We start from the raw sequence: 14,991 nt of genomic DNA on the forward strand, positions 1-14,991 counted from the left end.
GTTTTAAAGCCTGTTATTGGGAGGGCAGAGTAGGCTGGGCCTTGCTGAGTTCTGAAGTTAATCCATGCTGTGCTATCATTTATGGATTTTTTTCGTAGTGCATCTTACTATATCAGAAAAAGAAAAGGAGGAAGCCAGGTTTAGCGATTATCGCCACCTTTTCATCTCCTTTGGTTGTGTTTCCTGTTCCATGAGTACATCAACAGATTTCACGAGATAGTTGAAAGCTGCACGGGAATGCATAATAAATTTCTAAATGATCTTCGGTCTGGTGGGATGGACAGGATTTCACAGCTGGATATTAAATGTTGTTGGTTATGGCTACTGCTTACTGTTTTACTTTTCTAAGTATACCTAACTGCCTTCAGAGTCTGAGCTCATTTTAGAACTCTCTCCTGAAATGCTCATAAACTCACTGTCTGTTTGTTCAAAGGTTCATCTTGTGCTTAGGAGAAAGAAGCTGAGAGAGACTTTGGCTTTTGGTATTTCCTCATGCTGGAGGAAATATTTTTGTGTGTGTGTGTGTTAAATCTGTGGAGGCTTCACCAATTCATGTGCTGTCTGCAGCTGAGGATAATGCTTCTCTATCATTATCTCTCGAAGTTCAGATGCATTCATCATACTCTACTTGCAGGATACGTGCTGTAGAATAGATATTTGCTTGAAGTGGGTATATTGGAATTACCTTAAATAGCTTCTAACTGTAAACTATATTATTGTTCTGATTACTACTTTTATTTTAAAAGCTTTTAAAACTATTTGTGTTTCTCTCTTGCTTTTTCAGGGAAAAGTTCACCTTGAATTAAAACTGAATGAACTGATAACAGATAATGGATCTGTGTGCCAGCAACTAGTAGTACAGTAAGAAAATACATTAATTCTTGAATATTTAGTTGCTTGTCAGAATACTATGTGATCTGTCTCTCTTAACACTGAATGTCTGCACATCCTGGTACCAATGACATTTTTCTTTCTGTATGACTTTCCTTGCAGCCTGCCTTGCTGAGGGAACGGGTATATGCTTAGGGAACTCCTGCAGAAGTTCTTTGCCAGTGGCTCCCAAAGCTTTATTAGGGCTCAGCATGGCTGTCTGCTATTAGTTCAGTGTCTTGTAATTCCAATTGAATTGGGTCTGGTGGGAGCGCTGGGACTGCCGCTGCAGCTGACGGCTAGAACTTGCAGTGCTGCTGTTAGGAACAGTGTGAAACTTTCAGTAGTAATATTTTGGTTTGGTAAGTGAAAATCTGCTTTTATTTTTGCTTCAGAATCACTTTCTTATGCTTAACCATGATAAGGAATGTTTATAACAAAACAAAGTACAGGAGTAGCCATTTTGGAGCATTATAATGTTGCCACATGTCAGTAAAATTTTTTAGCAACAACTTAAGGAGGTTTCACTAGCAAACTTAATTTTGACTCCAAAGTGTAAAAATATTAAAGCACGTCAAAGAGCCCCATAGAAACAGTAATTTTTTGGTATATGGTGGTTTTTTTTAAAAAAGACACATTTTACCAATATTAAAGATAAAGCACAGAATGAGACATATTGGAAGATGCTAACCAGTCTGCACTCTTGTATTGTTACTCTTAGAGCTGTGTTTGATAATGATCCTATGTGATGGCTTTGGGATTCTCAATATACAGGTTACAGAGATAAGTCACAGAAGACCAAAGTTCTGTGTGTACCGGACATTCTCTTTACTCATTATTAAACAACATATTTAAGGCCAGAAATTGGTAAGAAGCTAATGCAAATACAGCTATGCAAAAATGTTTTGACAATCTCATAAAAAGTATGTCTGATAAGGGCATACTAAAAGATACTCGTCTCTAGGAACTAATCCCATCCTTTAGTTTGGAAGAAGCGCGACAGCCTTCTGTGTTGCTTGCCTCTAGGAGGCTGTTGGCTTTCGTTGAAAAGACCAGTGGAAATGAAAGGCTGGCAGAGAGTCAGTGAGATTGGCAGCGTTCTCTTGTGACTCTTTACGTTCTCAGCATGACTCAGATTCAGGAGAACAAGCCAGTCTTATCACAGTTTTTTATTTTTAGTGCTTCAGAAAGAAATAAAGGCTTTTCTGCACTTGTCTCTGAACAGGTTGTGGGATAGGTAATGTGAAGAAAAGGGTACAGACAAGGGGGTTAGAGACTAAGGGAAAATCAAGATTAAAAACTCAAAGGCAGTAAGGTTCCTTAATTTTGCTTTCCAGCATTATTCATTAACTTATATTTTATTCAGAGTGCGAGGTTTTTTCTTTTTTTTTTCTTTTATTTTTTTTACTCTTCTCTGAGAATTTAGTATGAAAGAATGGCTTGTATTGTGAAACTGTGAGGGGAGGAAATGGTCTGTGGTCTTCCGTTTGTGACTTCATGTTCAGATCAGCTCCAGGGAGCAGGGGGAGACCATTACACTGTCAATTTTGCTAATATAATTTTCATTATGAAGTTTAAATTGCATTCTGTCATAGGCAACTGTCTAAATGAAGATGAGTAGTTTAGTTGGAGCAAGACCTAGCAAAATAATCTCTTTGCTGTTCCGTTACTTACTTGGTATGAAAAGGGAAGCTAGTTCTGTGATAGAACTAAGCCAGTGAAACTGGTAATGCTTTAGTGGCTATTTGTAGGCTGATAATTCAGGTAAGATGGAAACTTGCTGTACATCGATGTATATTTATAATTTAAAGATAATTCTGAATGTGTTTCTGGTTGTATAGTGGCAGCAGCTTGGTTCATTGGGAGTCCTGCTGCTCCTATTTTTGTGTCCCACTTGCAGCACAAGCAGAATTAGAACAGCTTTACCCCCATGGACTATTCACTGCCAAAAGCTGCCTGGAGCACTTTAGTCCGAGTTAAATTATTTTTTCTATTTTTAAAACATGTTTGGATTTTTTGTATGATGGAGAAAAGTTGGTTTAGAAAGTTACTGTTGCAGATTGCAGTTTTGCGTAGGAAGTGGGTTACTCACGGTGCCCTCTTAGGATCTCTTTATGACGGAGATAAATGATCAAAAGGAAGACAGGGTTCTCTCGTGGTTGCTATATTCACCCACTCACTGACATGTGGCAGAGGATTGTGCGTTAAACGCTGCAGTATTACATCAGTACTTTTGTCTTCATCTGAGATTATGAAATGCACTAGAGTTCCTTAAACTAAAAATGTTTATCACACAAGCTGATAGCCTTGAAATAAATGGCTGTATAAGTACTACATTGTACGTAAATATATTTTTGGATGTGTGTGTTGAGAGTATGAGAAATATATCCATATCTCACTGGATATAGTATTATAGAAATGGGTGTGAGAGCATTTTTGAGACCCTTTTGATTTTAAGGCATGAGGAAGTTACAGAAAATACATGAGATTTTTTAAAAGTCTGCTTATTTTGTAAACTTCTGAAGATAATTAGTCAGTGATGCACTTATTGCTATGGTTTGTTAGTCACCAGGCCCTGGGAGGTCATTGTATTAGTAACTCCTTAAAAAAGCTGAAAGATAGGAAGTAGCAGAGATGTGACTGAGTAAAAAAAAAAAAAAAAAAAAAAAAAAAAAAAAAAAAAGAAAACCAGAGTGGGCATATGTGTGTATTTCTGTCCCTCCTGCTTCTCGATCTGTCCAAAACTGAAAAAGTGTTGGCCAAAGGAAAAAAAAAAAATCATGGAATAAATAATTGTTAAAATACAGGCTATAATACTTGCCTTCAGTGTTTTACTTCACATTCAAATTAATGGTCTCTCAGTGTAATGAAATGGGGAAGCTTTTAAACCTTCACCAGTTACATTTTTTTGTAGGATAAGAGATTTCTAGATACTTGTGCTGGCTTCTCTGCAGAGGTAAGTTTCTGATGGATTTCCACCATGTCTTCCCTGAGAGTCCAGAAGTTCTACAAAGGTGAAAAGTAGTAGCTATAACTTTCACAACACAAGATTAAAGACAGTGTTAGGCGCGCAGACAATAGCAAGCAATCCGAGGGCTGTGATTCTGAGCATTGTTTGGAGCCCCCCGTCACCTTCTTGTTTGTGGATGAACCAAAGCGATAGGATTAGACCTGACTAGGAGATGGATTTGTATTATTTTGGTTCTGTAGACATAGTTGTAGAAGCTTTTTTTGCTGGTCTTGTATATGAGTTTTATGATGAGGATTGATTTAAAACCTGAAGGTAATTCCAGTAGGAAGCTGGTTTTTTTATAGTTAAGGATTTCAGCAACAGTGAGCTGCTGCTGATGCTAGCCTCTTACAGCTGATGTGGGAGGGAGGAAGGCTGGCTTCGTGTCTCATGCTAGTATGCATAGTAAAACCAACTTTTCCAAACAATAAGTTGTTGGTAAAAGAACATGTGATTTTTAGAAAGGTAAGTGTTGCTGCATATAACAAAACCAGGAATGCGATTCTTCATGTTTCTTTCTTTTCATACTCTGTGCCACCTCTTTTTGTACTCTATCCCACCACCCGCCCCCTTCTGGTTTTATTTTTAATTTGTATCCTTGTTAGGGCTCTATTCCCCAGCTTTATGTTAGGGAAGTAAGCTTGGGGAAGAATAAATACTAATATATCGCAAACTAACTTTGTATCAGTGAAGCTGTGGATGACAGTCAAAAAAAACCAAAACCCCTCACTTGAAAACTGGAAGTTCACTTCTTTTGCTCAAGTTAACAAAAAGTGGTCACATACAAGATATACCACAACTGACTGATCTGGTCTTACTTGATGCTCGGGGGTGGGGGAATGGTGGCCAATTTTCTTAAAGTGGGACTTTCTGAAGCCAGCTAGGGCTTTCAGGTTGTATAAGCATTCTAAATACATGATACTGAAACACATTTTTCCCTAGAGAAAGTAAAATTAGGACTTGTAATTGCTTATCTTGTATCAATGAAGCACTTATACCATTTTTGAAATGCAAGCATAAAGTTAATCTTACTTTGGTGAAAGGCTATCTTTAGAGACTGATTACTGTGGGCTAAGCCCTGATTTTACCCATAGTTTTTGTATTAATTGGAAACGTGCTGTTAAGCTTTATGCAGATACACCCACAGACCGTTTCTGAATTGAAATTTTGCTTTGTTTCTGATACTAGTTGTTTCCTTTTCTAATGTGTGAATGAGGAGGGGAAAAAGATAATGCAATAGATTAACTGCTGACTCAGTGTGGGCTCTTTTTTTCAAAACCACATTGGCGTGTGTAGTAGCACATTTCAAAAATACGTGCTTGCAGCTCTCCTTTCTGGGAGTCTGTAAAAACAAGTTTGTGTGACCATTGTTTGTGTATTTGCTGCTGCTGAAAGCGGTGATACTTGAACAGTCTCTTGCCAGATTAGGCTACTGGATGGTAGTACTTGCCTTCTCCTTGTTTAGCATGACTTCAACTCTGAAAGAAGCAGTTCTATGTATTCATAATGTGAATACTTGAAAGCCCAGAAATGGTTTCCTGCAGCTAGATTTTGCCTTTTTTTGCACTTTCCTAAATAAATTATACACTGTACTATCTTAAACTGACCTGTCAGTTTGTCACTGTCCTGCTTATACTTGATCTGCTTACATGAAGAAGGAAACATAAACATTTTTATGAAGTGTACAAATCCTAATGGCTGCAGTTACTTAGTTTCCGTGCTTGGAGGATTTCAGTTGATTTGGATGTTGGAGGTAGAGTCCCTCAGTCATTGAGGGGGTTTATTGCAGGCTGTGTCATTTTAAGGACTTGTTTCCATTTTATAAGCTGAATATATGCCTGTTGCATCTGAAAGGCTCGTATTTCCTGTATGAAACTCCTCTTGCAGAACCGACCGCTGAGATGTGAAGCAAGAATTAATGCAAACTGAAAGATCTCTTATGCTGTACCGTAACTGATCAGTAGTTTGAGAAAAGAACAAAAGTCCTTCTGTTAGCTATCGCTTAGACTTTACTTAAAGATGTAGTAGTTGTAAATATAAAGTAAAAGGCTTTTAAGTTCCTGTCTACTTCTTTAAACTCTATGTATTTATGCCTTAGAATAAAATTACTTGTGCCAGCCTAGGTAGATGAAACCATTTGTTAAAGCTGAAATGTTTACCATATGATGGAAATATATTTATTATGGTTGTCAGAATAGGAATGTATATATTTAGGTTATTTTCTTTTTTGATTGGTCAGAGTGTTTGGGGTGGTGTTTTTTATTGTTTTCTTTGTGGTTTTTTTTGTTTGGTTGTAGAAGATTGCAGTTCTAGCACTTTGCCTGATCCTTTGGGGCAGGGCAGTATTCCTGTGAGATTTGCTAGCTGGTAGACACGTTGAGGTGGCACTTTTCCATTTCTGTTAAGTCTGCTGTAATTGAGCCACTTCAAACATCTTCAGAAATTTTTAAGCATGTTTACTGGAGGCTGTTTGTGTAGTAGCTTAAAACTCTGCAATAATTCCGTCTCGTGTATTCAGTCCCTAGGGAGTAACAATCCAGTTTGGTAGCGCTGAGTTGATTTAATGGCTTCCTACCCTTAATGGCTACTTGCCTTGCACTGCCTTCAGAGCTTGCGAGATCTTCTGCGTGACTAGGTTAATTCAGGTTGCCAAATCACCGAAGGCAACAGATGCAAGGCAGGAGCGTAAGAGGAGGAGGAAGATCCACCATTTCAGTGCAGTTCAGCCAAGTGAGCCGTGCTGTCAGGTAATGGCTCTAAAGCAGGCTCCAGGCGGTGACGGGGGAGCTACGGGATGGTTATGACTGGCCAGCTTAGAGTGAGAGGTGGGAGGGGAGGAAGTGAGATAAATTTGGAACAAAATTCTTGAGCCTGATGGGCCTGAAAAGGAAAAGATTTGGGAATATTAAGAGTTGATGGTCAGGGGGAGTGGGGTATTGGTGTTTTTTTTAAGATGTCAGAACAGGGTAGGCTGTCTCAGCTAAGTAGACCTTACTTGCTGGCAACAGAGCTGGGACTTGGGCAGGAGATGAAAAGGGAATGCTAGAACTGCCTACACAGGGAGACTGGCTGGAGCATGAAATCAGCTTGAAGTGACAGATCTGTATGATGAATCTGGAGATTCTAGTTCTGCTGCAAGGCTGGGTAGTTGTCAGTAAAACGTTTTTCAACTTGCAGGAAATCACAAACAAGCCTTGCTTTGGTTTGCGTATGTTGCAGTCAAGCTGTAAGACGACATGGGAGGCCAGAACAAGCTGTTTCTGTAACCAGAAGTAGGGCACTGTGACCAGTTTTTGTTGATATGATAATACGCATTTTCCCACATGATGTCAAGTATGCAGATCATTCATGCAGTGGTCAGGGAAGGAGTGATAAACATCATATATAGGCAAATAAACTGCTTTCTGTAGGACTTATATATATGTTTGCTAGAGAAATCCAGGAGCTTAGCGACCATGACACAGGCTGTAGGAAGAGAAATTGTGTTGTTCTTGTTAAAATAGTTGAATTCTATCCAGATAATTTTGACTTGATCCATCTGCTATGAATTTCCGATGAGATTCAAGTGGCGGCTAACATATAGGTACACTCAGCGCTCACACCTGCAACCAAAAATCTCTGGGAGCCGCAGAGGCAATGTGTTTAGTGCTACAAAATACCTGATAGTCTGAAAGAATCAAGTCTGAGCTGCCTCAAATCAGATACCCCAAATGACTGAAAAGTCTAGACAGTTTGATTTTGTTGCCGCTCTCCTATGTCACGTGTGTGCTGGGGGAGGAATCCATTAACGCTTATGAAACAACTGGATGTTTCAAGAACCCGTTTAAATGGTGGGTTTGAAATCACTGTAGGGTTCATTGTGATTCAAAAATTATTGAAATGCTGAAGGCCACATGCTTGAAAACTGGAAGAAAAATAACAAATGATTGTGCAGTGGTTCAGCACTAAATGTTCCCTGAACTGGCTAAGACAAAAGGACTTTTGGGGGGGAAAATACCATCTGGTTTACAATCGTGCAGACTCCAAAGAGGGTGGAGTTTTGAGGCAGCGCAGGAGTGTTAGTGTCTGTTTTTTCCCCACTAGTGTGTGTTTTAGTGAGTTTGCAACTCCTGCTATCCTTCTAACACCGCTTTTCTACAGTACAGGACGCATTTACTTAACAACAGTGTGTAGCTGCTGTTGCTGCTATGTAACTTTAACTTGATCTGCACAACTTAATATTCCATATGATAGTATTAGAATGTTTACCTGATTGTTTATGTGAACTTAGAGCAGAAAAGTGTATTTTCCTCCTTAAGTTACACAGGTCTTGGATTTTATTCAAATTGGCTAATTATGGCAACAGAAACTTACTAGCATTAATTTAGTTAAATTCCTGCAATATGTTATTTAAAAATAGATGATCTTAAAAAGAGAGAGCAGGAATGTAACGTTCAAATCCCATTTGTGTCTTACTTGTTTATAAAACTTTGTAATCTGCTGAATATTGCCGAATTTAATAAATACTACAGTGTGCGTGGCTATATTAGAGCATCATTTTGCTAGAAAGTCCAGTTTCTGCTGTAAATGTACAAACTCTTTTGCTTTACTTTTGTTGTTCCAGCTGTTTCTAGTTAATACTCCTATGTGGGCAGCATCTGAAGGTTAGTCAGCTTGCTGACCCAGCGCTGTTTCTAGTAGTGTTGCTGCTATGGTGATTCAAAAAGATTGCAACTCTTAGAAAAGGTCCAGAAGATGTGTCTCTGTGCCCATGAGCATTACTTTCTAACCATCTTGTCCCTTTTGCATCAGGAGTGGTGAATAGTGTGCCTATGTACCTGTTAAACATCAGCTTACAACTTAATGCACGAATTATGGAAGACAACAGTATTTTTAAAGGGACGTTTAACCCTGATCATACACTATTGTGAAAAGAGTTTGAAAATAAACTTAATGTACTGTTTCAAAGGTAAACTGGTTTTCTTTTTGTGGCTGAATAGCATGGATGGAACCTAAACATGCTAGGACTGTATACTAATATTTGGATGCTTAATTTTAAATAATGTTTCAGGATGTGACTTTGCATTTCTCAACTTACTCAACTCAGAATGCAGTTTAGCTGAAACAAAATATTTGAATCCCTTTTAATGCCTTCCAAATGTAGTTGCTGCCATGTGGATGAGGCCATATAGCTTTTTGTGGGCATTGAGAAATCAAGTTTAAAAGCTAATGAGGTCTGCAGTTTTCCCTAACAGCGGTTCATTTTGCTTAGGATTTTGCCATGCATGTGTGATACTAGAATGTCTTTTATTGAAGCAATTCCAATAATTTTGTTCTTACAGAGCCTCCTAAGTGCGACTTGAGTATTATCTTGTATTACCATCCAGAGATCTGTAGTTACGATCTACTTCATGTACATACATTATGTTGGATCAACGTATATATCAGTGTGTAATGCAGCAGGACTTAAACCAATATTTAAAAAAAAAAAAGGATTGTTTGTGTTCCATTTTTTAAGCCAAAGACATTGCATCACTGATGTATTGATTGCCTTTTCCTTTTAGCATAAAGGAGTGCCATGGGTTGCCTCTTATAAATGGACAGAATTGTGACCCTTATGCAACTGTCTCTCTTGTGGGGCCTTCCAGGTAACGTTTCAGTATAAAATTAATGAATCTAAAATACTGTGATCTTAAACTGGAAAAGAAAGTCATAGGTTTTAAGCAAAATCTTTAAAATATAGAAAAATCTTAAAATGCTTTCTGTTGTATGTCGCATCTTCCATTGTTACTGTACTCTCGCCTTCCCCACCATACTCTCAAATGTGAAGGTGTTTAGTGCAGGCCATTCAGACAGACCAAACAATCAAGAGCCACTTGTCACTCACTTCGTTCGTTCTTCTCAAGTTTTGCACTGGACTCTTAATATCTGCACTGTATTTCCTATTAATTTTTATGCAGTTCCTGTGTGGAATGATGTAGTCAATTGCTCATTCGCTTTCCTCTGTTCCTTGTTTTTCTTAATGCGTGAGCTTCTTTGCAGCAAATGTTTAGCAGTTGGGAGGAAGCAAGAGAGTAGAGGTTCTGGTAAGACCTTTCTAATGCCAGCACCTTCATAATGCTACTCAAAGTCACCACAGTTTAAATGCCTCCTTTTTTTAGATTGGTAATCCTGAATAACTGTTGGGGTTTTTCATTTAAGAAATACCCTATTTCCCCCACGTTCACTATCTGCAAATCCCTGCCCAATAACATCTGAAGTAAGCTAGTTTTCACTTGTTTCTTTTTTGCAACGTCAAACCTAAGTCCATCTGCTTTCTCCAGTACTGAAGCATTGTCACTGTGAGCACAGTACCAGAATGTCTTCTAGCAAATTTGCGTGTTTTAAAGACTTTGGAAGAATTGTCACTGAGTAAACTCTGAGTGAATGGGGCATTTTTTCCTCCTTGGTTTCCTTCTTAGATTTGGGGTTTTTTTGGGGGGGTTGGTTGGTTGGGCTTTTTTGAAGAGGAGTAGGGAGATTAAACCATTATACCTAGGAAGCATGATGTTGATTGCCAAAGAAGGTAAATTGACATATATTTCCTGTTTGAGCCCTCTGATACAGATGGAACTGGGTGAATGTTGGTGCCACACAATATTTACCCTGTTGGTATGGGAATATATGTGCAAATCTGGAAAATCTTAACCAGGAACTTCTGCCAATCTCATGCACGTGTGACTCATATGTCATGACTGGAATATTTATATGGCCAGCGCCTGAAAACAGTTGATGTCTAGGACAATTTTTCTTCTCCCTTGTCTGTTTTTTCCAACACATTTTCTATTTGTTTCTTTTAGAAAGCATCTTTATACTATCATAGGCCTTTACTAAGACTGTGTTCTTTTATAAAACGTGTAAAATGAAAAAAAAAATATTACTATATAAAACACAAGGGAGTGGTGAGCAATTGTGATGTTTGAGCCTATGCTATTTAGCATCTAGTGTTAGCAGCGATTCCTTCCAAAGGAAGATCTAAGCCTCTGTAGAGAAGTAGTGGGTATTTCCCCAATAGAAGAGGGTGGCAAAAACAGAAATTGGCAGTTGACCAAGGTGAGGAAAACTGTACTTGTAACCTGCAAGCACCGGTAAAGAAATTGCTTGCAGACTTAAGTTTGAAATGCTTTAGAAATTCTTGATATATTTTATTTCATGTGTGTAAGTTACACTTGTTTGTGAAATGAATAGAAACTTTGGGCTGGACAGATGCATGATCTATAGATACAGCACTTAAAATTTTAACTTTTCAAACTATGTTGTGAAGATGAACTGATTTTATTTTAAGATTTTCTTTATGATCTCTAAAACAGCAAAAATGTTTTGACTTAAATGCATGCGTCCTTCTTGACAATAGAATGTCTTTAAAATTGTGTGTTTAAGTTGTCTATGGTAAAAATTTTACCACATTGGAACAGGAATGACCAAAAGAAGACCAAAGTAAAGAAGAAAACAAGCAATCCGCAGTTTAACGAAACGTTTTATTTTGAGGTAACTTTTTGTGTGGTATTCTGCCGGTTTATGTGTTTTATGCAACCCTTCAAATATTTCTAAGCAAGCTGCATAGCAGTGCCTAACGCAGAAAGCCCTTTTCAAGCAAATTGAAGAGCTTTTACTAGCCTCTCGAATGTAAGTGAATGACACATTTAAATTTCTGGGGCCCGCTGGACAGTGGTGTTCCCCTTCAATTGCTATGTGAAAAATTACTTCCTCACAAGCACATATGTGAAGGTAACTTGTTATCTTGAATTTACTTTATATAGCATGTCAGGAGTTCTGAGAGAACTTCGTCTATCCTGTGGAATTCTATTGAGCTAAAAAAAAACCCCAACTTATTTCTTTAATAAAACAATGTAGTGATTATACCCAATAAAGGCTAATGTTATTACTTTATTTAAAAAAGCACTTAACTTTTCTGTTATTTAGGATTTGATTTCAATTCTACAATTACATGTGCCTCAAATGTATAATTTGCTGTGTTCGTATAGATCCTGGTCCTACTGTGGGGCTTAAGTGAGAAATTGTTCCATGCTTTTGTATAGAGTATCGACACATGGCGTGTGTTTCCGTTGACCTGCTCTAGATACTGAGTGTAATTTCTTAGGAAGTAAGATACTAGGATAAAAATGTTATCCAAACCACTCTGATAACTTCATGACTTATGATTTATTGGGGTTAAACTGAGAATGCAAGCAGTCAAGAAATGAGGACAATTAAAATAAGAGGTTATAATTGTGGTATAAGTAGGGCAAGAAGAGTAGACTTCTTATTTGTTCTTTCCTTAAACATCTCAGAATTAACTTTTTAATGCTTTCTTGGGGCTCATACTGAAACTAAAGAAATTCTTGCCAGTTTCATGTCATACTTCTTGGGTTTTTTTCTAATAGTTCTATACTATAATTCCCTTAGATATCAGATAGCCCTCCTCAGGCTCCACCACGAACCCTTCTTGACCCATTTTTCACCTGCTTTCTGTCAAAGGGCAGTTTGTTTGGTGAACTGAACTTTTCTAAAAGGAACAATAACTGTTTACCAATGTTAAAGAGGCAGGTTTTTCTTTGGTTTTTTGCCATCCATAATACAACAGTAAAAAGTGTGTTAATAGGAGGAATTTACTTCCAGGTAACCAGGTCCAGCAGTTACACCAAAAAGTCCCAGTTTCAGGTGGAAGAAGAAGATATTGAGAAACTAGAAGTCAGGTAAGTTATGTAGATTAGAAAGCGATTTATTTTATCATTAATAAATCGTAATATTTTATCATCAAGACAATAAAAAAAGGTTTTCTTTTAGTGTAACTCCAGAGAGTTACTGATCAGACTTGTAGAAAAGATTATTCTAACATACAACATTACTCAAATTTTTAGTGTGCTTCCTACTGAAGATGTGATGTTTTTAAGTAAGTAGTGGTAGAGTGTATCTAGCAGCCTAAACCTGTTTCTGGTGCCCTGTGAGTAAAGAGACGTGAGGACCTCCTATCAATATATATTAGTCTAGGCAGAATATTGATAATAAAACTTGTATGGAAGGATAACAGCATACCTGATGCTGGTCTGTGATTTTAAATGTAGTTGGCTGTTTTAATAAAAACCAAGGGAGAAGCCTCTTTTATGAGATTCTTACAATTTCTTGTTGCTTCTTAGAGGAACATTTGTGCTGCATCTTTTCCTTGCAAATGCAAAGAATACTTACAAATATATTCCCCTTTTCTGCTCCTTTATCCTTAGAGCAGGGCTGCCTGTATTTGTGGTGATAAGTTAGGACAGCTAAGAGCCCCTGTACTCAGTTTCATTTCTTTATTGTACTCATGCGCATACATGCATCAAATCTGCTGAATGACAGAAAGTCTTGAAGGCTAGCATATGTTTCCTGACAGGCATCAGAAGAATTTAGTGGTTACTTTTAATAGCCATTATAGAACTAACTTGGTATGTGCATTTTTAACTTTTAGTCTTATGATTATCCTATAGAATTGTGTATTTCATTATAGATGCAAATATATTTAGAAAAACAGTCATGCCCCAACAAATCTAGTATTAATTTTTTTTGTTCTTCTTAACAACTGCTGTCTGTCAGAAATGTCAGAGAGGTAAGAAGTAATAGAAAAAACCCAAGGTGCATGTCTGGAGTCTGTGATTCCTTTTGAGGTTGTAAGCATACGAGCTGCTGTTTGGAAAACAAGCGCATGTGTTGGTGTGGCATTGCAGTGTGCCAAATTTTAGCAATTAGATAGGGATACGTAACTATATTGGTTAAAAAGTTCACTTGAATTACCTGAGAAGAACTGTGCACAGTTTTGGGCGTGGAGACTGCTCAGAATACATATATGTTGCCAATATCACTTTCATTTACTGATGCAAGGACTGCGAGTCTAACTCTCACTGTTTGTTTCTTTCTCTGTTTTTTATGGCTTAATAAGCCACTCGTTTGATTCGTCTTGATTTAATTAGAATGGAGTGATATTTCTAACATTTCCTGCCTGTATGCATGTGGATTAGTGCCGTAAGGCAGTTACTGTTAACTTGAAGATTTTTATTTCTCTGTGGGAGAAAAAAATTAAGCGGTGTTCTTATTTTCAGGGTTGACCTATGGAATAACGGAAATCTGGTACAAGACATCTTTCTAGGAGAAATTAAAGTTCCCGTGAAGGTGTTAAGAAATGATTCCTTTCAAGCATGGTGAGAAATGGTGGCTCGGAAGTGAATTTGTTTCTGTCTTGCAGATCTTCCTTTGCAAAGGATGTATTTTCTTTTAACTATCCATTAAAATATGTCTTCCTGTTCTAGTCTAGGTAAAACATCTTTCTAGAGAGTTTCCCTGCCCAATGAATTACCTTTGCCAGAGGGTACATATAGCCCTTCTCCTCCCCAATCTGCCCTCTCCCACAGAATAGTTCATGTGTTTGAGGGGAGGGTGTGGAGGGTGAAGAAAGGGAAGACTGAGTGTAACTATCTTTTGGTCAGCTTGTTGGGTTTTAGTGATCTCTTTATGCTTTTCAGCCTATCCAGCAAACCTGGAACTTCTCAGAATTGCATCACTTGTAATTTAAAAATAATCATTAAGTATCATGCTTTTTTTTTTTTTTAAATTCCTTGGGGAGGTGCAGAAGGTATCTTCTGGAACCAATCCAATGTCATTTCAGGGGAGCGGGCATAGAAGTTTAAAAGCTGGAAGTGTAAGATATGAAGGGAATTCAAGAAAGACCGATCTCTGCTTATAACATAGCAGCAACCTCCCTTCTGAAGTTCTTGCAAGCAGGAGCCAAATACTTAGTGGCAGGAAGTGATGAGTACAACAGATTTGAACGCCTCAAAGTGTGTGGAATATTCTGCTTTTAGGGCACCTTTCAGTGCAGAAAAAAGAGTGCAGGAAGCCCTTGTATGTCCACGTAGAGAACACATAGGAAGGAAGCGGGTAAATTGGAACTAAATGGAGCACAGCAACCATTATGGCTCTGCTCTACCTACCCACCTCAGGCTCCAAGTGTCTTGGACGTATCCAAGTGGAACTCTGATTCTCAGTCTTAGTGTTTGAATGTGATCCTGAACATAATAAATGCTTGTGTCATATTTTCTATTTTTTTACATGGTATATTGCAG

The 14,991-nt window shown here is 37.9% G+C and overlaps 1 protein-coding gene across 3 annotated transcripts in view; it reads left to right on the forward strand.

Annotated features, from left to right (window-relative positions):
• The window catches only part of RASA2 (RAS p21 protein activator 2), a 52,294-nt gene that overhangs the window by 16,590 nt on the left and 20,713 nt on the right, over positions 1–14,991 (forward strand). For all 3 annotated transcript variants that reach the window (XR_008466991.1, XM_054205392.1, XM_054205391.1), the window contains exons 5-9: positions 785–861; positions 9,424–9,507; positions 11,314–11,386; positions 12,518–12,594; positions 13,972–14,070. Coding sequence is in view for 2 of the 3 variants with exons in the window: in XM_054205392.1 (XP_054061367.1) it covers positions 785–861; positions 9,424–9,507; positions 11,314–11,386; positions 12,518–12,594; positions 13,972–14,070 (410 nt within the window). In the remaining variant the exon portion in view is untranslated. The remainder of the gene's footprint in view (positions 1–784; positions 862–9,423; positions 9,508–11,313; positions 11,387–12,517; positions 12,595–13,971; positions 14,071–14,991) is intronic.

This window comes from Rissa tridactyla, chromosome 6, assembly GCF_028500815.1.
Source record: "Rissa tridactyla isolate bRisTri1 chromosome 6, bRisTri1.patW.cur.20221130, whole genome shotgun sequence".
NCBI lineage: Eukaryota > Metazoa > Chordata > Aves > Charadriiformes > Laridae > Rissa > Rissa tridactyla.